The sequence below is a fragment of the Lepus europaeus genome, chromosome 11 (genome assembly GCF_033115175.1).
Source record: "Lepus europaeus isolate LE1 chromosome 11, mLepTim1.pri, whole genome shotgun sequence".
In the NCBI taxonomy this organism is placed as follows: Eukaryota; Metazoa; Chordata; class Mammalia; order Lagomorpha; family Leporidae; genus Lepus; species Lepus europaeus.
Genome location: NC_084837.1, coordinates 73,090,824 through 73,118,141, shown reverse-complemented (window position 1 = coordinate 73,118,141; position 27,318 = coordinate 73,090,824). Strand labels below are relative to the sequence as shown.

At 40.8% G+C, this 27,318-nt stretch overlaps 1 protein-coding gene across 6 annotated transcripts in view; it reads left to right on the top strand.

Annotated features, from left to right (window-relative positions):
• The window catches only part of DMXL2 (Dmx like 2), a 162,828-nt gene that overhangs the window by 79,619 nt on the left and 55,891 nt on the right, over positions 1–27,318 (top strand). For all 6 annotated transcript variants that reach the window (XM_062205915.1, XM_062205914.1, XM_062205913.1 and 3 more), the window contains 6 exons: positions 6,142–6,231; positions 10,677–10,794; positions 16,391–16,510; positions 20,434–20,661; positions 23,154–24,830; positions 27,128–27,238. In XM_062205915.1, the coding sequence (XP_062061899.1) occupies positions 6,142–6,231; positions 10,677–10,794; positions 16,391–16,510; positions 20,434–20,661; positions 23,154–24,830; positions 27,128–27,238 (2,344 nt within the window). The remainder of the gene's footprint in view (positions 1–6,141; positions 6,232–10,676; positions 10,795–16,390; positions 16,511–20,433; positions 20,662–23,153; positions 24,831–27,127; positions 27,239–27,318) is intronic.

Below are 27,318 nucleotides of genomic sequence, written 5' to 3'. Positions count from 1 at the left end.
GAGCTATGTAAGGAAGGTGTGTAATTAATTGCCAGGAGGATAGCACTAGATTTCATAGTTCAGAGGGAATAGAAGTCAGTTGAAAGTGAACATAGACATCTTTTTTTTTTTTTTTAAGATTTATTCATTTATTTGGAAGTCAAGTTACACAGAGAGAGGAGAGGCAGAGAGAGAGAGAGAGGTCCTCCATCCGATGGTTCACTCCCTAGATGGCTGCAGCGGCCAGAGCTGTGCCAATCTGAAGCCAGGAGCTTCTTCCAGGTTTCTCACCTGGGTGCAGGGACCCAAGGACTTGGGCCATCTTCTACTGCTTTCCCAGGCCATAGCAGAGAGCTGGATTGGAAGTGGAGCAGCTGGGACTTGAACTGGCACCCATATGGGATGCCAGCACAGCAGGTTACGCCACACTGTTACGCCACAACGCTGGCCCCCCAGAAGTCTTTAGTAAAGCCAGTATTTGGATTCTTTGTTGTTGAAGAGATAATACTCTGGGCAACAAATCCTTTTTCTTTGTATGAGAGAATGGCCTGAAAATAAGTATGGATACAAGAAAGTATATCTATAAAGCTTGTTCCAGGGATAGTGAGAAAACCATTTGGACTGCACTCCATGTTGTTGTAGAGAAAGTTTCAAAAGGTAGCATCATAGCATTAGTGTTGGAAGATCCTGTAAAGGTCACCCAGCCTAGCCTAACCAACTTTCTGGTGCTCTCCTTATACTGTATGCCTGTGGGTTTGTCATGTGACTACCAGTGAGAAGCTCAACTATCATACAGTTTATTCTGTCATGAATTACTATCATCATTATATTTAAATTAATCTGTGAGGCTGGCATTGTGATTGTGACATAACGAGTTAAGCCATCACCTGTGACATCAGTATCCCACATGGGTGCTGGATTGAGTCCCGGCTGCTCCACTTAGTATCCAGCTCCCTGCTAATGTGCCTGGGAAAGCAGTGGAAGATGGCTCAAGTCCCTGGGCCACTGCACTCATGCGGGAGACACGGAAGAAGTTCCTGGCTCCTGGTTCCCAGCTCCTGGCTCTGTCTTGGCCTAGCCCCACCATTGTGGCCTTCTGGGGAGTGAATCAGCTGATGAATGATCTTTCTCTCTCTCTCTCTGTCCCCAGCCCCAACTCTGCCTTTTAATAAATTAATCTTTTAAAAAAAATCAATCTATTTTCCATAAATCCTATTTGTTTGTCATCTTCCCACTTTGATAAGTATAGTTTCGTTTGCATATGAGAGGACTTCAGATGTTCGAAGACATCTGTCATGTAACCCCTAAGCCTTTTTTCCCCACATCAAACATTCCTATTCTGTCCATCAAGTCTCTTTAACTTTTTACCCTGACCCTGGTTACTTTTCTGAGCAGCTTTTAGTTTGTCTATACTATGGGCTTCTTAGGATGTCTAGAATACAGCAATACTATGGTCTCTTTCATTAAATACTTTTTTTAAAAAAAGATTTATTTATTTTTATTTGAAAGCATTACACAGAGAGAGGAGAGAGGAGAGAGGAGAGAGAGAGAGAGAGAGAAAGAAAGAGAAGAGGTCTTCCATCTGCTGGTTCACTCCCCAAGTGGCCACAATGGCTGGAGCTGTGCTGATCCAAAGCCAGGAGCCAGGAGCTTCCTCCAGGTCTCCCATGTGGGTGCAGGGACCTAAGGACTTGGGCCATCTTCTACTGCTTTCCCAGGCCATAGCAGAGAGCAGGATCCGAAGTGGAGCAGCTGGGACTTGAACTGGTGCCCATATGGGATGCCGGCGCTTCAGGCCAGGGCGTTAACCCACTGCGTCATAGCGCCTGCCCCTATTAAATACTTCTGTGTTTTGCAGTCACTTCATATTATTTGTATGTAATTTTGATGCATATTGAACTGAATCTTTTTTTTTTTTTTTTTTAAGATTTAAAGATAGAGAGGTTTTCCACCCTCTGGTTCATTCCTCAAATGGGAACTGAGCTGATCTGAAGCCAGGAGCCTGAGCTTCTTTCTGGTCTCCCATGTGGGTGCAGGGGCCCAAGGACTTGGGCCATCATCTACTGCTTTCTTAGGCCATAGCAGAGAGCTGGATCGGAAGTAGAGCAGATGGGACATGCACCAGTGCCCATATGGGATGCCAGCACTGCATGTGGCGGCCTCACTCACCATGCCACAGGGCCAGTCCCTGAACTGAATATTTTTTTTTTTTAAGATTTATTTTAGTTTTTGAAAGGCAGAGTTACAGAGAGAGGTAGAGACAGATAGAGAGGTCTTCCATCCGCTGGTTTACTCCCCAAATGGCCACAGTGGCTGGACCTGAGGTGATGCAAAGCCAGGAGCCAGGAGCTTCTTTTGGGTCTCCCACATGGGTGCAGGGGCCCAAGGATTTGGGCCATCTTCTGCCACTTTCCCAGGTGCATCAGCAGGGAATTGGATCAGAAGTGGAGCAGCTGAGGCTTGAACTGGTATGCATATGGGATGCCAGTGCTGCAAGCTGGGATTTTAACCCACTGTGGCACAGCATAGGCCCCTGAACTGAATCTTAATTAAATATTGCAAAGTTTTTTTTCCCCTTCATTCCATATTTTGCATTTGAATTAGGGGACAAAATGGGAGCCTGTTTTCCCTAGTATGTTTCATTTTCCTAGTCTTACCTTTATATTAGAATCTATTTATTTGATTATTCATTCATTCATTTGAGAGAGTAAGAGAGTGCCTATCTACTGCTTCACTCCCTAAACACCTGCTGTGGTTGGGGTTGGGCCAAGGGCAAAGCCATGAGCCAGGAATACAATCCAGGTCTCCCACATGAATAGCAAGGACCCAATCACTTGAGCCCTCACTGCTGCCTCCCAGGGTCTGCATTAGCAGGAAGCTGGAGTCAGCAGCCAGATCCAGCAGTTCCCACATGGGACGTGAGCATCGTGATCACGAGGTAAATGCCAGCTGCCCCAGTATCTTTTGTAATCCGTCTGGTGTTATTCGGGCAGCAGCCCACTGGATGAAATCAGATGCTCTGTAGTGGCTGCTACGTTTCAGCTGTCAGTCCACCTTGTTTGTGTGTAATTGATTCATGTTAAGCTGACTCGCAAATACCCCAGTCTGTGTTTTTGCTAGTAAACCATGTCTCCTTTTATGGTGGACTTATGTCTCCAACCTATTTGTTAAAAATTATTTGTACATCTTCATCTAAGTCAACTATAAAAGGACAACTCTGAAGACAAAGCCTAGCAGTATACATTAAAAATCTTTTTATATTTTTCTTATCTGGAATATTTTCCAGCTCATCTCAGGGATTTCCATGAGGCAGTTTCTTATGTACTCTGCTAAATAAAATACAGCCTGTCTACCAAATATCCTGGAGTAAAGAAGGAAGTCAAATTTGTATGAGTTGATTTATTTCAGTTTATATAGGTTTAATGTGTATATGTTTGCATCTCTTGATGACTAAATCATTGCCCTAGACAGACATCAGCCTCCTTGTTCTGCCTTACAGAAGTTCCTTTTTAACAGTTTCTCAAGTTGAGGAGATTCTCCTATGTGTTAGCTACTTTTCTTGGTGTTTTCAAAGAACCAGTTACTTGTTTCATTGGCCTGTTTGTTGTTTTCTTATTTTTGTTTTCATTGATTTCTGCCCTTTGTTGTTTCCTTCCTTCTGCTTGCTGTGGGTTTTTCTTCCTCCCTTCCCATTCCTCTTCCTGTTTCCCTTCCCCTTCCCATTTTCCCACCCTCCTTCTCTCCCTTCCTTCCTTCCAACTCTGGGTTCATGAGGTGGAGCTTAGATTATTGATAGGAAACTTTTCTTATTTTCAGATGCATCCATTTAGGGCTGTAAATTTCCCTCTCAGCATTGCTTCGATGTTTTTAGATGCAACTTTTTTGTGTTCATTCAGTTTGGTATATTTTCTATTTCTTGAGAATTCCTGTTGGACCCTTGGGTTATTTAAAAGTATGTTTTTCAGTTTGCGGCCGGCACCGTGGTTTAACAGGCTAATCTTCCGCCTTGTGGTGCCGGCACACCGGGTTCTAGTCCCGGTTGGGGTGCCGGATTCTATCCCGGTTGCCCCTCTTCCAGGCCAGCTCTCTGCTATGGCCCGGGAAGGCAGTGGAGGATGGCCCAAGTGTTTGGCCCCTGCACCCCATGGGAGACCAGGAGAAGCACCTGGCTCCTGGCTTCGGATCAGCGCAATGAGCCGGCCGCTGCGGCCATTGGAGGGTGAACCAACGGCAAAAAGGAAGACCTTTCTCTCTCTCTCTCTCTCTCACTATCCACTCTGTCAAAAAATAAATAAATAAATAAATAAATAAGTAAAAGTATGTTTTTTAGTTTCCAACTATTTGGAGACTTTCTCGTCATTTCTAGTATGATTTCATTGTCGTGTGAAAACACACTGTATGATTTTAGGCCTTTTAAACTCACTAAAGTTTTTTTATGGCCCAGACATGGTCTATCCTAATATGTTTTCCACGAACACTAGAAAAGAATGTATATTTTGTTGTTGGGCAGTATGTTTGATAAATGTCATTGAGACCAAAGTTTTGATTGAGTTCTTCTGTGTCTTAGCTGATTTTCTAGTTGTTTTATCAGATATTGAGAGAGGAGTGAACTCTGTATAATTGTAGCTATAATTATGAGTGTGCTCATTTCTCCTTTTTGTGTTTCACATTTTGTGTGTTCCTTTTGTTTGTTGCGTGTACATTTAGTTCAAAATCAAGGTATTGGCAAAGCCATGCTCTCTCTGAGGCTCTAAGGGAGGACCCTTCCTTGCCATTTTCTGGTGGCTCCTGGCAAGAGCCTTGGTGTTCCGTGGCTTGTAGCTGCTCACTTCAGTGTCTGCCTCTGGGTTTACGTGGCCACCTTCCCTCTGAATGTCTCTGTGTGTCCCTTTCTCAGTGAATTACTTATTATTATTATTTTTTTTTTGACAGGCAGAGTGGACAGTGAGAGAGAGACAGAGAGAAAGGTCTTCCTTTGCTGTTGGTTCACCCTTCAATGGCCACAGCGGCCAGTGCGCTGTGGCCGGCACACCGCGCTGATCCGAAGGCAAGAGCCAAGTGCTTCTCCTGGTCTCCCATGGGGTGCAGGGCCCAAGCACTTGGGCCATCCTCCACTGCCTTCCCGGGCCACAGCACAGAGCTGGCCTGGAAGAGGGGCAACTGGGACAGAATCCGGCGCCCCGACCAGGACTAGAACCCGGTGTGCTGGTGCCGCAAGGTGGAGGATTAGCCTGTTGAGCCACATCGCCGGCCCATCAGTGTGTCCCTTTCTCATAAGGACACCAAGCATTAGATTTAGCAAACCACTGTTATCTAGTATGACTTTATCTTAAACTGATTATTACTGCAAAGACCCTATTTCCAGATAAGGTTACATTCTGAGATTTTGTATAAACATTAGTTTTTAGGGAGATACTATTCAACCCACTGTACTAACCAACTATTTTTTTCCCCCATTGATCATTATACCTGTAGTTGCATAGTTAGGAACCTCCACTGTCTTTTGAGCCTCCATGCTCTTTTAAGCCATTTTGATTTTCAAAGCTTCATGCTCTAAGGAATTCTGGAATGTTTGCCTTTAAAAATAGAGTCCAGGGGCCAGTGTTGTGGTGTAGCAAGTAAAGTCACTTCCTGCAATGCTGGCATCCCATATGGGTGCCAGGTGGTGTTCCAGCTGCTCCACTTTCAGTACAGCTTCTTGCTGATAGCCTGGGAAAGCAGTGGAGGATGACCCAAGTGCTTGGGTCCCTGCACCTACATGGGAGACCTGGAGGAAGCTCCTGGCTCATGACCTTGACCTTGGCCTGGCCAAACCCTGGCATTGTGGCCATTTGGGGAGTGAACCAACAGAGGGATAATCTGTCTTAACCCTCTCTCTCTGTAACTTTGCCTTCCAAATAAATAATTAATCTTTTTTTTTTTTTTTAAAAAAGAACTAGATGTTTTAAAGTTAGGTGTTATGCATGAAAACACCATCAATTTTTCTAACTTCTTAGTTAACTTTAAAAATGAGTGCACAAAGTTAAAAATATGTTGATTATACAAATTATTGCTGTCAGTTGGTGAATATTTAGAGGGAGCTTCATGTCCAACTTGCTGTATTGTATTGACAGAAGACTTACAAGTTGTTGATGGTTAATATTTTGTGTTTTTCATTTACAGAAACTAATTGGAGAAGTGTTTAATATTGTGAGCCAACAGTCTACTGCTCGACCTGGCTGCATTATAGAACTCGATGCAATAACTGACCAAGTAAAACATGCTTGTGAATTGGTGACATTAATACACTTTATCTCAGAGTGTTTTATGTGTACAATATGTTTAAGTCTCAGAGTAATTCTCTTGTTTGATACTATATACAGCCAACTTCTATTGAATCCCATAGTGAAAAATCAAATGATTTAGGAATTAGTTCAACTCCAGTTGAACTTTTATCTGTGACCTTATTTCCTCTTTAAAGGAATTTTATTCTATCAGGGAATCCAGGACCTTGATCTTGAAATGCTGATGGAAAAAACAGTGCAGTTCCATGGAGGCTTGGGTTGCTATTTTGCTTTCTTTCATTATCACTTATCTTAACACATAGAGGGCAACCTCAGCCTTAGAGCCTTCACTTTTTCAGGCCACATGTTGGATATTTCTGTGAGATTCACTGAAATATAGATGAAAAGATCAAAGTATGAATTTACTTTCTAATCACAGATCTTTAGGATAGTCAGCATTCCTCCTTAGCTACTAAGAAAAAAGAGAACCCTTTTCTCTATAAGGAGTTTGTACAACCAATTTACCCTCAGGATATTTGTTTCTTCAAAAGATTATGTTTATGTTATGTACTAAGGGATAGAGCTAACATTCAAATACAGAAAAAGATTACTTTGACAAGGAAGATACCCAATGTATTAAATAGAGAAATGAAGAAAGAGCTGACTGTAATTAAAACAAGCATAGAGTTGCATTATGGTTTTTCTATGGGCCTCACAGTTTATTTTGGGGAAAATGGAATCATTTCTGCTAACATAAATTACCCAATCAGCTCTTTGTGACGGAACTTGAGCTTCCAGACTCGAGTTGCTGAAGCCTCCTGGGAAATCATTTACTTTTTTCCCCCTAGACTCCATGCCTTTGTTCCTCCAGTGTAAGATGAGTGAGTTGGCTTCTTTCCCATAGAAATCCTAATTTTGAATGGACTAGATGTTAACCCTTTCTGCATTCTTTACCATGTGATACTAAAATGAGGGGGTCTTGGCCGGCGCCATGGCTCAATAGGCTAATCCTCCTCCTTGTAGCGCCGGCACACCAGGTTCTAGTCCCGGTCGGGGCACCAGATTCTGTCCCGGTTGCCCCTCTTCCAGGCCAGCTCTCTGCTGTGGCCAGGGAGTGCAGTGGAGGATGGCCCAAGTGCTTGGGCCCTGCACCCCATGGGAGACCAGGAGAAGCACCTGGCTCCTGCCATCGGATCAGTGCGGTGTGCTGGCACCGGCCGTGGCGGCCATTGGAGGGTGAACCAACGGCAAAAGGAAGACCTTTCTCTCTGTCTCTCTCTCACTGTCCACTCTGCCTGTCTAAAAATAAAAAAAAATGAGGGGGTCTTGGGAAAGTTTGGGGAAAATACATGTTAGGAAAAAACTGAGTGGATTTCAGGTTTTTTTGGACCAAAATAAACTCTTTTTATAGAAAACTTTTATTTAATAAATATAAATTTTGTTAAGTACAACTTCTGGATTATAGAGGTTCTTCCCTCCACAACCACCCTCCGACCTGCAAACCTTCCTATCTCCTACACCCTCTCCCATCCCATTCTTCATTAAATTCATTTTTAATTATCTTTATATACAGAAGGTCAACTCTATACTGAGTAAAGATTTCAACAGATTGCACTCACACAGACACATGAAGTATAAAGTACTGTTTGAAGATCAGTTTTACCATTAGTTCTCATAGTACAACACATTAAGTACAGAGTCCTACATGGGGAGCAAGTGCACAGTTGACTCCTGTTGTTGATTTAACAATTGACACTCTTATTTATGACGTCAGCAATCACCTGAGGCTCTTTTAATGAGCTGCCAAGGCTAAAGAAGCCTCTTGAGTTCACAAACTCCAACCTTATTTAGACAAGGCCATAATCAAAGTGGAAGTTCTCTCCTCCCTTCAGAGAAGGATCTCACTCACAGAGGTCTTTCATTTAGGTCATTATTTATTTATTTATTTATTTTTTTGCCACGAGTGTTGGCTTTCCATGCCTAAGAAAGTCTCATTGGCTTTTTAGCCAGATCCGAATGCCTTAAGGACTGATTCTGAGGCCAGAGTGCTGTTTAGGGCATTTGTCATTCTATGAGTCTGCTTTTAATCCTGTTTTTCCATGAGCAGCTTCTTTTCTTTTTTTGCCTTTAAAAAAAAATTATTTATTTGAAAGACACTTTATAGAGAGCTATAGATAGAGAGGGAAGGAGAGACGAGAGAGAGAGAGAGAGAGAGAGAGAGAGGGAGAGAGAGAGAGAATGAGAATCTTTCATCTGCTGGTTCACTCACCAATGGCTGCAGTGATTAGGGCTGAGCCAAATCCAAATCTCCCACATGGGTGTAGGGGCCCAAGGACTTGGACCATCTTCCACTGCTTTCCCAGGCACATTAGCAGGGAACTGGATTGGAAGTGGAATAGCCATGACTGAAATCATTGTTCTTATGGAATGCTGGCATTGTAGGCCATGGCCTTTACTCGCTATGCCACAACACCGGCTCACATGAGCTTTTTTAAGTACCTTTGCATGGTCCGCTGTGACTTAGCATTGTTTTGTAAAAATTTTATTTAAAAATTTTCTCTTTTGGAAAGGAGGAGAAGCATAGAGGCAGGCAGAGAAAAATCCATTCACTGGTTTGTTCCTCAAATGCTTGCAGTAGTCAGGGCTGGGCCAGGACAAAATCAGGAACCTAGAACGCAATCCAAATCTCCCAAATGGGTTGTACGGACCCACACACTTGAGCCATCATCTGCTGTCTCCCAGAGTGTGCATTTTTAACAGACCCAGCTGGGTATGAAAAAGAGGAGCTGGGCCTGGAAGCAGGGACTGTGATGTGGAGTACGGGCATGCCAGCCAGTAACTTAACCACTGTGCTAAATGCCTGCCTCCTAGCATTATCTTCAGATTTGCTCAAGGTTCTTTTTCCCCCTGCTTGTGGTTATTGTTAACACAAGGGTGGTAGGCTGCAAGCACTGATAAATGACTTGGGTTTAAAACTCATTCTAAGTTTGTTCTCAGTCTATTTTATGATTTCTCTGTCCGTGGAGACATGACCCTTCCCTTTTCTGTCACTTGTTCTTTTTCCTCAGGGAGGTGACCTTCAATACCATGAATGCAAAGAGGTGTTTTTATGTTTATCTGAAAGTAATCTATTCTAAAAGTAATTCTGTTTCCTCCTACTGTATAAGCAGGTGGATTTTCTTGTATTGAATAAGATTATAGCCCCTCTTTCAAGAGAGACAGAGTGTGAAGCTACTACCAGACCAGATTTATTCAGAAGAATAAAGCCTGGGAGGGGCTCCCTCCCAGGTGAACACACAGTAGAGAGTTGGCCATCGAACACACAGCAGAGAGAGAGAGAGAGAGAGAGCGAGCGCACACCTTCCCTTACAGACTAGTGGTTTATATAGTACAAAACAGTGGGAAGAAGCTTGGGGGTCTGAGTTGAAGCTGGGCTGCTGAGACAGAGGGAGAGCTTGGGCTCATTCTAAATCCTGCGAGATCACAGTGTGAGCTGAGGAGGGGTTGGGCTGAAGCTAAGGCTGGAGTCAGGCTGAGCTGCTGAGTTGCAGGGAGAGCTTGGGAAGAGTGGGAAGAGCTCAGGCTGATGGCTAGACTCTTCAGATAGTGGTGTGTCCAGCAGTCCAGACAGGCCAAGGCAGGGTGGGGCTGTATTAGAAGGGCAGAGAAATGGGGACCTGCTTGCTGTTATGCAGGTGAGAGGTCAAAATGGATTTAAGGCCTTTTGTCCTTGCTCCATCACTATTAATCTAGTGCCAAGATAGTCAGAGATGCTCCCATTTCTTAAATTCTGTAGGCAGCCATCTGATTATTTTGACACATCACACTTCCAGAATAAGCTTTTATTTTTTCCTTGAATTTCACTTCCTTGTCTTTTCTCTCTATGGAATCAAATCATGATCATGTAGCATAGAGCTAACAGGGACGTTGCATCTGTCCTTCTAGACCTCCTAGTTACTTCCGTGCACATCTGTTTCTGCAGAGGTGTCATCTCCCTGGCTATTAATAGAGTACCTCTCAGTTCCTACCAGACAACTCTTTAGAGTGTTTTGAGACTCTTTCTGGATTTTGTTGTTGTTCTCCAATAGAATTGGAAAAGCTACTAGTTGTATACCAGTCTAAGGTGTCCGTAGTTAACATGCCTTTCCAGCCAGCCACAGGAACTGGTGTTTCAGGCTCAAAGTGGTGCACATTACTGAACTCTGCTTTCTATTTATTTTGAGAACCAAACTTGCAGGTCTGTTTTCACTTCTGTGCTCTTGGCTACAGCATCTTCAAAAGTAATTTTTCCCTAACTAGGATAGTTTAAATTATTTTTTTCCTCTGTGTTAGTTAGAAGCTGTTAGAGAAATTCATTTCTTCTGCATTAGTATTTGGTAGAAGACAAGGAATTTCAAAGATAATGCCTCACTTTTAAATTTTTCATATTTGTAGTGTGGCTCACACACACAGTTGCTCCATGTGTTCCAAGAAGACTTCATTATAGGATATAAGCCACATAAGGAAGAAATGGAGAAAAAGGAAACAGAAATATTTTTTCAACCATCACAAGGTACTTTTTAAAAAAATAGTTTGAATTTAAAAATTGTCTTAAGCCTAAACAAAAAAAATATTCCAAAAGTTCATTGAGCACGGCTCTTCAGAATCACCACTCAGATTTTCAGCAGCTACATCAGTTCTGTCAAAATTGTTTATGGATAAAGACGGCATGTGGGTGAAAATTACATTTGGAAAAATGGTTCACTGGTGACACAAACTTTTGCCAAAAAATGGTGTTTATGGATTTTAGAGTGTTTTAAAAAGTAACTTTACCGGCGCCGTGGCTCAACAGGCTAATCCTCCGCCTTGCGGCGCCGGCACACCGGGTTCTAGTCCCGGTCGGGGCACCGATCCTGTCCCGGTTGCCCCTCTTCCAGGCCAGCTCTCTGCTGTGGCTAGGGAGTGCAGTGGAGGATGGCCCAAGTCCTTGGGTCCTGCACCCCATGGGAGACCAGGAGAAGCACCTGGCTCCTGCCATCGGATCAGCGCGGTGCGCCAGCCGCAGCGCGCTACCGCGGCGGCCATTGGAGGGTGAACCAACGGCAAAAGGAAGACCTTTCTCTCTGTCTCTCTCTCTCACTGTCCACTCTGCCTGTCAAAAAATAAAAAAATAAAAAAAATAAAATAAAATAAAAAGTAACTTTAATTATTTAACTCTACAATGAAATTATTTTGATATGAATTCTCTGTGGTCTTAAGGAAACCAGTTAATTTTAGTATTGGTTTACAAAGTTCCCAGTAAATTGCTACAGACCGGTGATAAAAATCAGATGTAAGATATTATTTTGTTTGCTACACTGGAAACCTCATGGCTACTGTGGATTTAAGATGCCATCTCACACTTTCCACTCTGAAGTGCAATATTTCTTTTTTGTGAAAGAAATTAATTTCTCCATAAGACCTTTCAAAAACAGCAATCTGGTGTTCAGTTTTAACTTTATAATTTATCTTAAGATGTTCCTTAGAAAAAACTGGGTAATGATAAACTCATGTTCTATTTCAACAAAAAGACATATGCTACTTTTAGAATTAAATTTCTTTTTCTTTGAGTTTACAAAGAGTTTCCAAGTATTTTTATCTCATTTGGTTATAGATTATGAATGTCTATATGCACATAATAATTGTTGTTAATATAGTTTTTATCACAGAATTATATGATGTCTAAGAAAACTATTTCTACTGATATTGTACAGTTTTTTCTACTTTAGTTGAAAATCAGAAAGAGTTCCATCTTTTTCCAACCCACAAACTAGTATAATATTTTTCTTTCATGTGTCTTTCTTCACACATCAAAACTTTTTTTACTTATTAATTTTTCAGCTGTCATATTCAGTTTTATTTTGCTGTCACTGTAGCATAATAGTACTGCTTCATAGATTTAAGATGTGCCTTTCTGTAGTATTTTACCTTTATTTGGGTTGAACTTTTTTATATGCTTTCCAAATAACCTAGTTACCATTAATCATTCTGTTTCTAACTGCCACCCTACTATAAAACAGTGCTTATATAAAGTTGGTATTTTTCTTTATGTTAACCAACTCTCTTGGCTTTAAAATTATTTTTTTCCATTTCTGTTTTTAGATATTTCTTTACACTGCTGCTAAATCAGGCCAAAAGATGTTCTCAGTGCTTTCCTGATTTTCCTTTAGATTTTGTGTGAAGTTTCTCTGTGATGTTCTTCTCATTTTACAGCTGTTTTTTGTAATGACCTGATGTGTATATTTCTCTTCCTCTGGTTCCTGCTTTATTTTTTACTTTCTAAGGTTCTAAATTGAATATTAATTAGGCTTTGAATTATGAATAATGCCAAATATAGACATAAGTGTAATTGTGTATTAAATTAACCTCTACATGCCTATAATGTAGATTGAAGATTTTAACATTTTATCACACTTTGATTTATTTACTGTATATTTTTGTTTATTTTCCTCATTTCTCTAGAAATGTTTTAAAGCAAATCCAGGTGTCACATTGGTTTACTCCTTATACTTCCATAGGCATTTGTAAAAGTGACTTTTTTTTTCTCAAAGATTTATGTATTTATTTCAAAGAGTTACAAAGAGGGAGGGAGGGAGGGAGAGATAGAGAGAGAGAGAGAATCTTCCATCCACTGCTTCACTCCACAGATGGCTGCAATAGCCAGGGCTGGGCCAGGCCGGAGCTAGAAGCTTCATCCAGATTTCCCTTGTAGGTGGCAGGGTCTCAAACACCTGGGCCATCTTTCACACTTTTTCCCAGGCACATTAGCAGGGAGCTAGATTAGAAGTGAAATAACTAGGACTTAAGCCTTTGCCCATATGAGATGCTGGTGTCACGGGCAGCTGCTTAACCCCCTATGATAAAATATCAGCCTCTTTTAAAAGTGACTTTTTTACATGTTTGCTGTTATTACATTGATAACACAATTCCTGAGGTATAATAACTATTATGACATTTAATTGTCTCAGAAATGTTAAGGGTTTTTTTTTCTGTTCATATCCAAACAAGACCTACATACTGTGCTTCATTAAGAGTCTTTTTATCTGATGAGTTTCCTATGTATTCTTTTTTTTTTTTTTTTGGCCAGGCAGAGTTAGACAGTGAGAGAGAGAGAGACAGAGAGAGAGTTATAGACAGTGAGAGAGAGACAGAGAGAAAGGTCTTCCTTCCGTTGCTTCACTCCCCTAATGGCCGCTGTGGCCGGTGCTGTGCCGATCCGAAGCCAGGAGCTGGGTGCTTTCTCCCGGTCTCCCATGTGGGTGCAGGGCCCAAGCACTTGGGCCATCCTCCACTGCCTTCCCAGGCCACAGCAGAGAGCTGGACTGGAAGAGGAGCAACTGGGACTAGTACCTGGGGCCCCAACCAGGACTAGAACCCGGGGTGCTGGCACTGCAGGTGGAGGATTAGCCAAGTGAGTCATGGCGACGGCCTCTTCTATGTATTCTTATGTGACTGACATTTGAGAGTTATTTTTTTAGGAATTTCTTGGATTATTTGCTTTTGGTATATTTTGAACTTTTTCTTTTCCACCATATTTATTACAAAATGCAATTTAGCTCTATAGGTTTGATGAGCTCTAGATCCATCTTCCTAGATGATATTGAGTACTTCATCTGTATCATACCAGAAAGAACATAATGTTAGGATGTCTGACTTAGTGACACCAGTGTTCAGAAGATTCAGGTGGTGGCTGCAATGTTGCTTGCTAGCAATCTTGTATTTCATGGTTTCCTCCACTGAATAGTGTTGCTTTTAAATCAGTTATCTCATTAGGGATTGTATACATCAGTTCCCATTTATTTACTTGTTGGAAAGCATCTGTAATGAAAAGTATTCTCATGTCAATTATTACTACTTGATTATTTTGAAAAACAAGTTATTTTGAGAAAGGCCAGATAATTGCTTAATTTTTAGTTGTCAATTTTAAAGTAAGGAGTTTGTGCCTAGTTACCTCCAGTGGTTACTCATGAATTGATGGTTGTTTGACTTTATCTTTTGAATATTGTTATGAACTTTTATTTAATAAAACTCTTTATAGAATAATATTAGGGAAATATTCATATTTCTCATGGATTCTTATTTGCCTGCTACATTTCAGTTTTGGTGATCATTGTTTTTAATGCTCACATGGTCCTTTGTTAGGCTAGTAAGGGCTCTTCTAAGTTTGTCCAAAGTTCTTTTGATACAACCTCATTTTGATAGTTGCCATTCTTTTATTTTTGACAGGCAGAGTGGACAGTGAGAGAGAGACAGAGAGAAAGGTCTTCCTTTTTGCCGTTGGTTCACCCTCCATTGGCTGCCTTGGTAGGCGCGCTGCAGCCGGCGCACCGCGCTGTTCCAATGGCAGGAGCCAGGTGCTTCTCCTGGTCTCCCATGGGGTGCAGGGCCCAAGCATTTGGGCCATCCTCCACTGCACTCCCTGGCCACAGCAGAGAGCTGGCCTGGAAGAGGGGCAACTGGGACAGGATCGGTGCCCCGACCGGGACTAGAATCCGGTGTGCTGGCGCCGCAAGGCGGAGGATTAGCCTAGTGAGCCGCGGCGCCGGCCAATAGTTGCCATTCTTTAGGTACAAGATATGCCAGGCTTCTCTTGTCTATTCCATTTGCAAGAATAGAGTCATCCTCCAAGCTGTTTCTTTTAATGAGAAATGCTGTTCAGAGTCCACAGTTTGGCAGTGTGTGTTGCCAAGGAGTTGTCATTGTGAGTTTTCATTTTTAAAGAAAGTTTCTGTTGTCCTGTTATCTCATTTTCATATATGGAGGGATCTAATCATCAGCTTGGTAAACTATGTCCAAAAGTGTCTGTTCATGAAAAAACATGGAACTTCTACAAACTCTCCTGTACCCTCCCCTGGGCCCTTCTACAATGACTTTAAATTTTTTAAAGATTTTATTTATTTATTTTAGAGGTAGAATCACAGAGAGAGGGAGAGACAGAGAGAAAGCTCTTCAATCCACTGGTTCACTCTCCAAATGGCTACAATGGCTGGAGCTGCACTGATCTGCAGCCAGAAGCTTCATCCGGTTCTCCCACGTGGGTGCAGGGGCCCAAGCACTTGGGCCGTCTTCTGTTGCTTTCCCAGGCCATAGTAGAGAGCTGTATCAGAAGGGGAGCAGATGGGACATGAACCGGTACCCAGATGGGATGCCAGTGCCACAGGCAGAGGCTTAGCCTGCTATGCCACAGTGCTGGCTCCTAAAATTTTTTAAAGTTATTTTCCTACGGGGAAAGCAAGTCAAATTTTTCTTTTCATTTTTTTTCTTTGAATTGCTGGTTTTCCAAAGGAAAGTAGTTAGTGTTTCAGGTACTTCAGGGAGCATCCTTGGGGCTGGCTTGGGCTCTTATGTCCTTGAACCTCCTTCCATGCCTTCTTTTCCTCTCTTTTTATATTTTTGTGAAATCAAGGCTGTTGTCTTTTTTTTTTTTTTTAATATAATCAATGTGTTTTAATAAATTGTATTCCTTTGGTGCTCAAATTGTCCCATCTTTGACTAATACATATTTTTTTATGTTGGCTTTTTATATTTTTCATATTGTTCCATTGGACTTTGATTGTTAACCACCTTTTGCCACATAAATTACGTAAAACTCCTCCTAAAAATGTATTCTTCAATGTTGTAGTTTGTTTTCTGTTGCTAATAACACATGACCACTGGCTGGATAAATTATAAAGAACAAAGGTTTATTTTGGCTCACAGTTCAGGTCCAAGGTCAGAGGGCCACATTTGATGGTTGCCTTCTTGCTAGCAAAGTCCCAGGGAGTGTAGAATGCCATGTGGCAAGAGATGGGGAGCGTATGTGTGTGCACGCTCATGTTTGTATATTCTGGTCCCTTTCCCTCTTCCAGTAAAGTTGCCAGTATTTTATTGTGAGAGCCCCACTAACAGCCTTACCTGACCCTGGTCACCTTTCATAGGCTCCAAACTCTAAATACCCATCCTCTTATTACCTCACAATGGGGCTTAAATTTCAATATTAGATTTGGAGGGGACAAACTGTATTCAAACTGTGGCCTTCCCTTTCCTTCCCAACTTCCATGCAGAATGAGGTGTTACTAGCTTTTAAAAAATGTGCATTTTTTTACCCTATGGAAACATTCATTTAATCATCTTTTCCATTTGAATGATAGGATATCGCCCACCACCATTTTCAGAGAAGTTCTTTCTAGTAGTGATTGAAAAGGACAGCAATAATAACTCTGTTCTCCATATGTGGCACCTTCATCTTAAATCTGTGCAAGCATGTTTAGGTAAGTACACTATCATTTTATACAGCGATGATGTGACTTAAATGCATTTTATAGGACATGCTGTAGGTTGATTTATCATTTAAAATTAAATTCTCGTGAACTGTAAATTGAGTTGTTGGATTGAGATAACCTCTCTGCCAAATTTTTAATTACAGGGTAATAAGTCATTAATGAAACATTTCTAAGAATCAGCCAGTATATAGGCACATCAGATAAACCGAAAAGAAAATCTTGATTGATTTGTTCTTACAGTTAATAATTATTTAATGCCTGTTATGATTCTATTCTGGATGCTATGTATATGAATTAGTTCTGTCCTCCTTAGAATGAATATTGTATTTTTTTGTTGATTAAAGCACATTGCTATCTGGTACAGTGTAGATCAACTTCACATTACTAAGAAGAGCATTCCCGCTAGATTAAATATGATTGAGCCTCTGAAGCTTTTTATAAATAGAGCTTTTTAAAAAAAATTTATTTACTTGAGAGACAGAGTTATAGAGAGAGGCAGAGACAAAAAGAGAGAGGTCTTCCATCCACTGGCTCTCTCTTCAAATGTCCACAATGGGCGGAGCTGAGCTGATCTGAAGTCAGGAGCTAGGAGCTTCTTCTGGGTCTCCCACATGGGTGCAGGGGCCCAAGGACTTGGGCCATCTTCCACTGCTTTCCCAGGCACATTAGCAGGGAGCTGAATGGGAAGTAGAGCAGCTGGGACTTGAATTGGTGCCCATATGTCATGTGGGTGTTGCAGGCCAGGGCCTTAACCCATTGTGCCACAGTGTCAGCCCCAGTAGGGCAGCTTTTATAAAACATTAGGAAAGGCAGCAGCAGGAATATTTAAAAGATTATTTCAACCATGCTTTTGCTATATACATGAGATTAATCACTTAATAAATTAGAAATATAAAATATGAAGCAAAAATTCAAACTTTAAAAAAAAAACATTTTCTGAGAGATAATTGTTAAAATGAAGAACTGCATGGATGGCATATCAAACTGAACTGACTTGAAACTCTAGCTCAAAATGTTTGAGGGAGTTATAAAAAAAAGATTTTGTCATTTAAAATTTTATTTATTTGAAACAGAGAGAGAGAGACAGAGAGAGAGATTGATCTCCTGTGCACCAGTTCACTATTTCAAATACCTGCAGTAGCCGGGTGGGAGGAAGGGGTCTTATTGCCAAAACTGGAAGCTGGGAACAGTCTGGGTCTTACACATGAGAGGCAGGAACCCAACTGCTTGAGCCATTGCCTGCTGCTTTCCAGAATCTGCATTAGTGGGAAGTTGGAATCAGGAGTTGGAGTCAGGATTCAAATCCAGACAGTGATGTGGAATGTGGGTGTCCTGACTAGCAGCTTGAGTGCTAGGCTGGCCATACACCCACCCCAAGATTTTTTTTTTCCTGGAAATAATATAATTTAACCAGTTTTATTAAACATTTAATATAATGAACAATAATTTATACTTTTTGTTCACTTTGTATTCCACATTTGTACTAAAATTTGTTGGTAGCAGTTCTAACCATGAAGTGGTCAGAAAATACAAACCATCCGATGGAACCTCTACGTTTGCCTGATTGAGCCTGAGCTTCTTGGGAAACTGGGAATTCAAAAAACCTTTCAAAGTCTTTGGATTTAATTCTAGTCCTTGCATGCTGTTTTATAGAAATGCAAGAGTAAGGGATCTAGTTTCATTTGTCTTAATCCATCAGAGAATATAGTGTTTTCTAGAGTTGAGCACAGAGATACGAATGGCTAAGAGATTTATAGAGATAGTAACAGATCCTTAGGATGGGAGCCACATGAGAACTTTTGTTCTCACTGCTTAAGATAGAATCCCACTGCTGTTTCCCTAAGCTAGATAGGCCGTGTCTAAAGTTGCCTGCCCTGTTTGTGCCAGCAGTAAAAGGTCAGAAAGTGAGATTACAGAGGAGGTCAGCAAATAATATGCTCTTGGCCACTGTGACAGAAGGATCTATCCTTTTTCATTCCAATATTCACTGAACATATTGCCATTTATAGCCAATACTTGAATTTACCAGTGTGTTGAATATCCTGTCAGAGGATGATATGATCAGCTTAAATGTAGATGGTGAAGGAAACATGTAGAGTACTTTTAAGGTGTCATGCACCAAGGTAGGTGCTTTATGTATGAGGTAGATAGTATCCCCAGTTTACTAATGTAACTTGACCAAGTCCCATTCATGATAGTTTGTTGCAGAACCAAGTTTCAAAATGAGGCCTCTTTGGCTCTAAAGTTTTTGCTTCTTTTCAAGCTCATATTTTTCTAGTTGCATGAAGTATATGTTAGACAATAACCTGGGAGGAAAAGAAAGTAGTTCAACTTTAGTTTGAAGATGAGAAAATAGCAAGAGATGGTGGAGTTCCTTGCTTAAGAAAATACATCTAGTTAGTGATAGAACCAGGTTTTGGACACCTATCTTTTCACCACTGATTCATGTCTGTGGTCTTATTCTGTTTTTATCAAAAATGTTTCCATATTTCTTACTGAGTAGCCTGCCATTGTAAGGTGGAGTGACATGTTTAACATTCACAGAAGCAAAATGGATCATTTATTATCTCTTGCATATTTTGGTGCTCCTTGAGGTGTTCAAAGCAGTAAGACATTATCACTGTTCTTGTTTAATTCTTGAGTTCTTGATGGGAGAGGCAGACACACAAATAGGTAAAAGTAATGCCCAGGATTCCTTACGTGTAACAGAAGCCCAAATAACTGAATCTACTTTGAGGTTTATATTTCACTGTACTAGGAGAGCTGGAACTTCTTTAGGAGTAGATTATGGTTAATATGCCTTACCAAGCCAGTCAATTAAGACTATCTTACATTTGGGGCATCTGTTTTTGTATTTGTTCTTGAAATCATCTTGCTTGAGCTCTTGATAATTAAGAGGATGGTATTCTACTGCCTTCTTTGCCACTAGCTAATAGGGTGACCTTAGGAAAATTATTGCGCTCTTCACATTTAAATTTCTTCATCTCTGGGAATATACTATATTTTTTAGAATTTGACTCATCATCCATCTGTTTGAGAACTACCTAGACTACTTATTAAAAATGCAGTTTGCTAGAGTCCATCCCAGATGGATTGAATCATTGTCTCTGTGGTTAGACCTGGGAATTTGTGTGTTAACAAATTCCTTAAGCTTTTAGTGTGTTTTAAAGGTTAAGAACACCCAGTTCTTAGATGTTGTCTCTTGTCTGACAGCATCCTTATGATGGAGTTGGTATTATGAGAAAGAGTAAAATAGTTTAAAGAAAAGAAATTTACCAAGGTAACAAAGCAGTAGTCTGAAAATTGACCTTGTCTCCAAAGTACTTCTTTTTTTTTTAATACAAAAATTTTTAATTTTTTATTTATTTTTCCCCAAAGAAACCTTTTATTTAATGAGTACAAATTTCATAAGTACAACTTTAGGAATATAGTGATTCTTTCCACCATACCAGTCCAAAGTACTTCTAAGAATCCATGTTTCTTTTCTTTTTTTTTTTTTTTAAGACTTATTTGTTTATTTATTTATTTGTTCAAAAGGTAGAGTGACTGATGGGGGGTGAGAGAGATTGACTCCCCCACATGCCCACAACAGCCAGGGCTGGGCCAGGCCAAAGCCAAGAGCCAGGGACTTTATCCAGGTCTCCTATGTGGGTGGTAGAAACAGAAGCTTGTGGGCCATCCTCTGCTGCTTTCCTTGGCACATTATCAGGGAGCTGGATAGGCAGCAGAGTAGCCAGTGCTCAAACCAGCACTCAGATGTGATGCTGGTGTTGCAGCTGGCAGCTTAACCTGCTCTACCACAAGGCTGCCTATGTCATGTTTCGTAAATGATAACAAAATGCTATTCTAGCTCATGTGTATAGCAGTGATAATAATAGTAAATATGTTTTATAATTTAATTGTTTTCAAAGCCAAAGCTTCAGAAGGTGTTTCCTCGGAGAGTCTACTTTCAGTCCCTGGACAGAAGAATGTAGATTCATCTCCAGAAACCTCTCCCAGTGTGAGCCCCATGCCACATTCTTCATCAATTGCCAATCTTCAAACTGCTAGTAAACTTATTTTGAGTTCTAGGCTGGTATATAGCCAACCTCTCGATCTCCCAGGAGCAGTTGAAGTAATTCGAGCAACACCTTCAGCAGGTAAGGTATCTGGAATACTGAGCAGTTGTTAGCTCAAGGTCACAAAATGGGTGAACTCTCTGGTGGACAAGATAGATGAACTCTTCAGAAATATGTGCTACATTGACATTGAAATAAAGATTTATTTTCTAGTAATGATATCTAGAAACATGTCTTCGTCAGATATAATTTCTGGTGACAGATGTAATCAGTTTATCAGGAAGTGGAATAACCATTTTGGTGTGGGATATCTTGCTTATGTATCCAAATATTGTGATAGTAAATTTTCAAAGAACAAATATATTCAGTTGGAAATCAAATTTTATAAAACTTAAGGCTTTTCATCCATGTTGTACTAGTCATGTGTCATTATGTATATTTGAATAAGGGAGGGCAGATGCTTGGAGAAAAGTGTAGGATGAGGACCTACGCCACAGCTCAATAGGTTAATCCTCCGCGTGCGGCGCCGGCACACCGGGTTCTAGTCCCAGTCAGGGCACTGGATTCTGTCTTGGTTGCTCCTCTTCCAGGCTAGCTCTCTGCTATGGCCCGGGAGTGCAGTGGAGGATGGCCCAAGTGCTTGGGCCCTGCACCCCATGGGAGACCAGGAGAAGCACCTGGATCCTGGCTTCGGATCAGCATGGTGGGCTGGCCACAGAGGCCATTGAGGGGTGAACCAATGGAAAAGGAAGACCTTTCTCTCTGTCTCTCCCTCTCAAAAAAAAAAAAAAAAAGTGTAGGATGAAAAACTAGTTTGGCTGGCCTAAGCTCAGTGAGGTGGATAAATAATTTGGGGGGCAGAACTGGCAGCTGTATTTAAAGTGATCTGCCACTGTGGAATGTTAGTTAAGAAATTCCTAGAATAATATTTTGGGGAACCAGAATTGGAGGTTTAAGACTATTCCACTTACTGGTGAATGATAGTAAATATAGCTGTTCTCTTATTCATCCCTAGACAGGTTTGCATTCACAGTTGGGAAGATCAAATTAGGAAGAGGTACTCCAGGTTTGTGTGGCAAGCATAGATCTAGGCTGATTTTTGAATCCTTCCAAGTATTTGGAGGGTTTAGGATATACGTAAACAATTTTACAGGGGCTTTATAAAATGCTTTCAGATATCTTATTTGACAGTAACATTCCAAGGGAAGTTGTAATTGATGCCAATTATCTCCCATCCACTGGTTCACTCCTCAAATTCCTGCAACAGCTGGGCTGACCCCAACTCTTTTTTTTTTTTTTGACAGGCAGAGTGGACAATGAGAGAGAGAGAGAGACAGAAAGGTCTTCCTTTTTTTCCGTTGGTTCACCCCCTGATGGCCGCTGTGGCCGGCGCACTGCGACCGGCGCACCACGCTGGTCTGAAGCCAGGAGCCAGGTGCTTCTCCTGGTCTCCCATGCGGGTGCAAGGCCCAAGCACTTGGGCCATCCTCCACTGCACTCCTGGGCCACAGCAGAGAGCTAGACTGGAAGAGGAGCAACCGGGACAGAATCCGGAGCCCCTTCCGGGACTAGAACCCAGTGTGCCAGCACCGCAGGCGGAGGATTAGCCTAGTGAGCCATGGCGCTGACCTTTTTTTCTTTTTCTTTTTTTTTTTTTTTAAGTTTGTTTATTTATTTAAAAATCAGAGCTACACAGAGAAGGACAGGCAGAGAGAGATAAAGAGAGGTCTTTCATCTGCTGCTTCACTCCCCAAATGGCCACAACGGCCAGAGCTGGGCCAATCCAAAGCCAGGAGCCAGGAGCTTCTGGGTTTCCCATGTGGGTTCAGGGGCCCAAGGACTTGGGCCATCTTCTGCTACTTTCCCAGGTTACAGCAGAGAGCTAGGTCAGAAGTGGAGCAGCCAGGACTTGAACTGGCACTGCAGGTGGTGGCTTTACCTGCTAGGCCACAGCGCTGGCCTCTGACCCCAAATCTTAATCACTTACACCCTTTATCTTACAGCTGACAGTAGATGGGTATTGTTAGTCTTTGACAGTAGTGGTAAAAATGGGGGTTATGGTTCAATGTTAAGAGAAGATGAATTCAACCTGGTAAAAAGGGTGAGATCTATTGGTCTGTTTAGCTCTCTGAAGTGAAAGAGATGGTAGAAGTAAATCTGGGGTCTGGATTATTTGAGTACAGGGTAGGGGCATTTGAGGGGCAATTGGTAATTAAGCATCCGTGATGAAAGTGAGGCGGTATATTATGGTGAAGGCATTTATAAATTACAGCAGATAGCACATGGTTGACTTGTTTCTTTTCAGTTTTATTTTAATTAAAATTTTGTCTCATTTAAACTTTACCTAGAATCAAGTGACATTACATGTTTTGATTTACTAATGGGCTGTTCAAGAGTTCTTTAGATACCTTGGCCAACCGACATTTAGAATAGGACACTAATTAATAGGGTACTACAGAGTTATGCCTGAGAAGCTCATAATGCTTTTGGATTTATCATGTCCTAGACTTTGATTATTAGCATATTACTTAATGGTTAAATTATTATGACTATCTGTGCTTTCTTTTTTTAAGGCCATCTGAGTTCTTCTTCAATTTATCCAGTGTGCCTTGCACCATATTTAGTGGTTACAACTTGTTCTGACAATAAAGTACGCTTCTGGAAATGTTGTATGGAAACCAACCCACAATGTAATAAAAGTGAAGAGAAAGAAACCTATCATTGGAGGAGATGGCCCTTGATGAATGATGAAGGAGAAGATAATAGCAGTACAGTGAGCATTGTGGGAAGACCAGTTGCTGTTAGCTGTTCATATACAGGCCGCCTTGCAGTGGCTTACAAGCAACCTGTCCAGCACAATGGTTTTGTTTCTAAAGAATTTTCCATGCATGTTTGTATATTTGAATGTGAATCTACTGGAGGGTCAGAATGGGTTTTAGAACAAACAATTCATCTTGATGATTTGGTTAAGGTTGGGAGTGTACTTGATTCAAGGGTCAGTGTTGACAGTAATCTGTTTGTATATAGCAAATCAGATGCACTTTTGAGCAAAGATAGATACCTTATTCCAAATATTAAACATTTAGTACATTTGGACTGGGTATCAAAAGAAGATGGCTCCCACATTCTCACAGTGGGAGTTGGTGCTAATATCTTCATGTATGGGAGACTTTCAGGAATTGTAACTGAGCAAACCAACAGTAAGGATGGCGTGGCTGTTATTACTTTACCACTAGGTGGTAGTATCAAGCAGGGAGTTAGGTCAAGATGGGTTCTTCTTAGGTCTATAGACTTAGTGTCTTCTGTTGATGGTACACCATCACTGCCTGTCTCTCTGTCTTGGGTGAGAGATGGGATATTGGTGGTGGGGATGGATTGTGAAATGCATGTATATGCACAGTGGAAGCATGCTGTCAAATTTGGAGACCCTGAAGCTGATGGTCCAGATGCAGAAGAGACAGCAATACATGATCATTCTGCCTTTAAATCTAATGTGTTGGCAAGAAAAAGTATTGTTGAAGGTGCAGCTGTTGCCGATGATGTTTTCTGCTCACCAACTGTGGTTCAAGATGGTGGCTTATTTGAGGCTGCACATGTGCTTTCCCCTACTCTCCCACAGTATCATCCAACTCAGCTGTTAGAATTGATGGATTTAGGGAAAGTTCGAAGGGCCAAAGCCATTCTCTCTCATTTAGTAAAATGTATTGCTGGTGAAGTTGCAATAGTAAGAGATGCTGATGCTGGAGAAGGAACTAAGCGACATCTTTCTCGAACTATTAGTGTAAGTGGCAGTACAGCCAAGGATACAGTCACCATAGGAAAAGATGGTACTCGAGATTATACAGAGATAGATTCTATTCCTCCACTTCCACTATATGCCTTGCTGGCCGCAGATCAGGATACATCCTACAGAATTTCAGAGGAAAGTACAAAAATACCACAGAGCTATGAAGATCATACCGAAAGTCAAGCAGATCAGTATTCAGAGCTGTTCCAAATCCAGGATGTAACAACAGATGATATTGATTTAGAGCCAGAAAAGAGAGAAAACAAGTCAAAAGTAATAAATCTTTCACAATATGGACCAGCTTACTTTGGCCAGGAACATGCTAGGGTACTTTCAAGTCATCTTATGCACTCAAGTCTACCAGGCCTTACCCGTTTGGAGCAGATGTTTCTTGTAGCCCTGGCTGATACAGTAGCTACCACCAGTACTGAGCTTGATGAAAGCAGAGATAAGAGTTACTCAGGTAAATATTCTCATTAAAAATGTATAAAGTTGTCATTAATAAATATTTGTATTACCTGTATTGTGACTGACAAATTGCAGTCTTTCTTTTAAAGCCAGGGGGGGAAAAACCTTCCTAACAGATGATTGCTATTCCATCATATGCTCAGTATACTATAAAAGAAGAGACAGGCATGGCAGGCTGTGGCTTGCACGTGTGACTTCATGGGTTTGTGATATCCATGTGCATAGTGACATGAGTTTTGTTGACAGTTATTTTCTCCAAAAGTTCATTGAGAAAGTGGTTTTCAGGCATTTCATGTAATACTTATCTTGCCAACTTCATTTTAACTAGAAAAGCTTTTGGTTGCCTCTTGAAACTAGGCTCCATTCTCTTTTAAGCAGGTTGTTCAAGGTAATGGTGTTGTGTGTAAATGCTGGCATTAGTAAAGGAAAGTAAAATTTATTGACCGTTCCTTTACTTGGTGAATATTGTGGAATAGTGAAGAATTGCTGGGTACCAGACAATATATACTTTATCAAATTAATTTTCACAGCAGCCTTTCCATCAGTAACTGTCATATTATTTTTTCAATGAAGACACTGATCCTTTGGAAATTAGGTGACTCATCTAAGATCATATAGGCAGTAAGGAGCAGAAATATGGTTCATGTGTGACCAAACCTGTATTCTTTTTTGCTATTTCTTAAGATTTCCGAATTTGGGTTGAAAAGACTGTTCTCACAGCCATTTTGAAAATATTTCTTCATATAGGTTTACCCCCTTTGATGTCCTCAGGGTTTTCTCTTGTATAGATTGAAAGAACAACAAATTTTGAAGACTTTTGCCTTTGACCTATTTTGTAACTATGTTGTATGCAGTAGAGTGAGATTATGTTCAGAGTAACCTTAAGCTTTTACTGCAAATGCTAGTTTTTATTCTGGCCATTAAGAAAGTAGGCCTGTCATAGCCATGAACAATAGTTTAAAATTTCTGGTTCAAAACTGTACCATTGGCCAGACAGTATGGAAATGGTTTGTCGCAGTTACAGTGGACATTCATGATGTAGATAAGGCAGAAATGAATGTCTCTTTCACAGGTGGAAACTAGAGTTCAGAGATTAAATTCATTTACTTCAGAGTCAGTTTACTCATCTCAGTAAATGTTTCTAAATAAATGAGTTCTATTTATCCAGGTGAGACAACTCACAGGCACTCCTGACTCTGCTTTCACTCATACCCCTTATCCAGTCCCTTGGAAAATGGTATCCATTCTAGTAAATTCCAAACACAATTATTTCCCAGCACCCCAGTGGTGACTACTCTGGTCCAAGTCACTGTTGTCTCCTGTCGATTTACTTACAAAGTCTTTTAACCACTCCATTCATGTTACCTCCATCTAAGGAACCAGTGATCTTTTAAAATTTTTTTATTTTTAAAGATTTATTTATTTATTTGAAAGGCACAGTTAGAGAGAGAGAGAGAGAGAGAGAGAGAAAGAGATCGATTTTCCATCCTCTGGTTCACCCCCAAATGGCTGCAGTGGCTGGGGTTATGCCTGGCCAAAACCAGGAGATTGCAATTCCATCCATGTCTCCCACGTGGGTGGCTGAGGCCAAGCACTTGGGCTGTCTTCTGCTTTCCCAGGCACATTAGCAGGGAGCTACATTGGAAGTGGAACAGCCAAGACTTGAACTGGCCCTCATATGGGATGCTGGCATTGCAGGCCATGGATTAATAAACTGTGCCACAATGCCGGCCTGGTGATCTTTTTTTAAAAAACAAAATTACGTTAAACCATTTCCTGCCCAGTGTGTATCAGTGGCTTCCATCTCACTTTAGTATCAAAGCCAAGCACTTCCCAAATGGCCTGTAACCTTTTCGTAGTACTGTGTTTCCATTAAGCTTATCAGCCAGAAAAATGTTATCTGTTAATTATATAACAAATCATTTCACTTTAGTTACTATTCTTAAATCTCATCTGAATTCGTGTAATAAATATTTTTAAAAGTTATCTATAACTTATAGATAATATTTTTTACTAGATTTCAAGATTTATTTCATTTATTATTAATAAATGTGAATGTCATTGTTTCCTTTACTGACAGATCATTGCATTTTCCAAAACCATCCATCATTTAGGAATTTATTACTCAAACATTTTTTTATGAAGATATATATATATATATATATAGATAGATTTGGTATAGATTATTGTTACTACCTTTAATGTTTATTTTTAATGTTTTATTAAAACAGACCACAGGTGTGTGGTCTGTTGTGTTCTTTTCCTTGAACGTATTTTCTGTTTATATTACAGGAGGAGACACATTAGATGAGTGTGGTTTAAGATACCTATTAGCTATGCGCTTGCACACATGCCTTTTGACATCCCTGCCTCCCTTGTACCGAGCACAGCTACTTCATCAAGGTATTTCACTTACTGCTTAAACCTTTGCACAGCTTTTATTTAGTACTGAAGTGGTAAGTATATTTATGTTTGTGTATAAG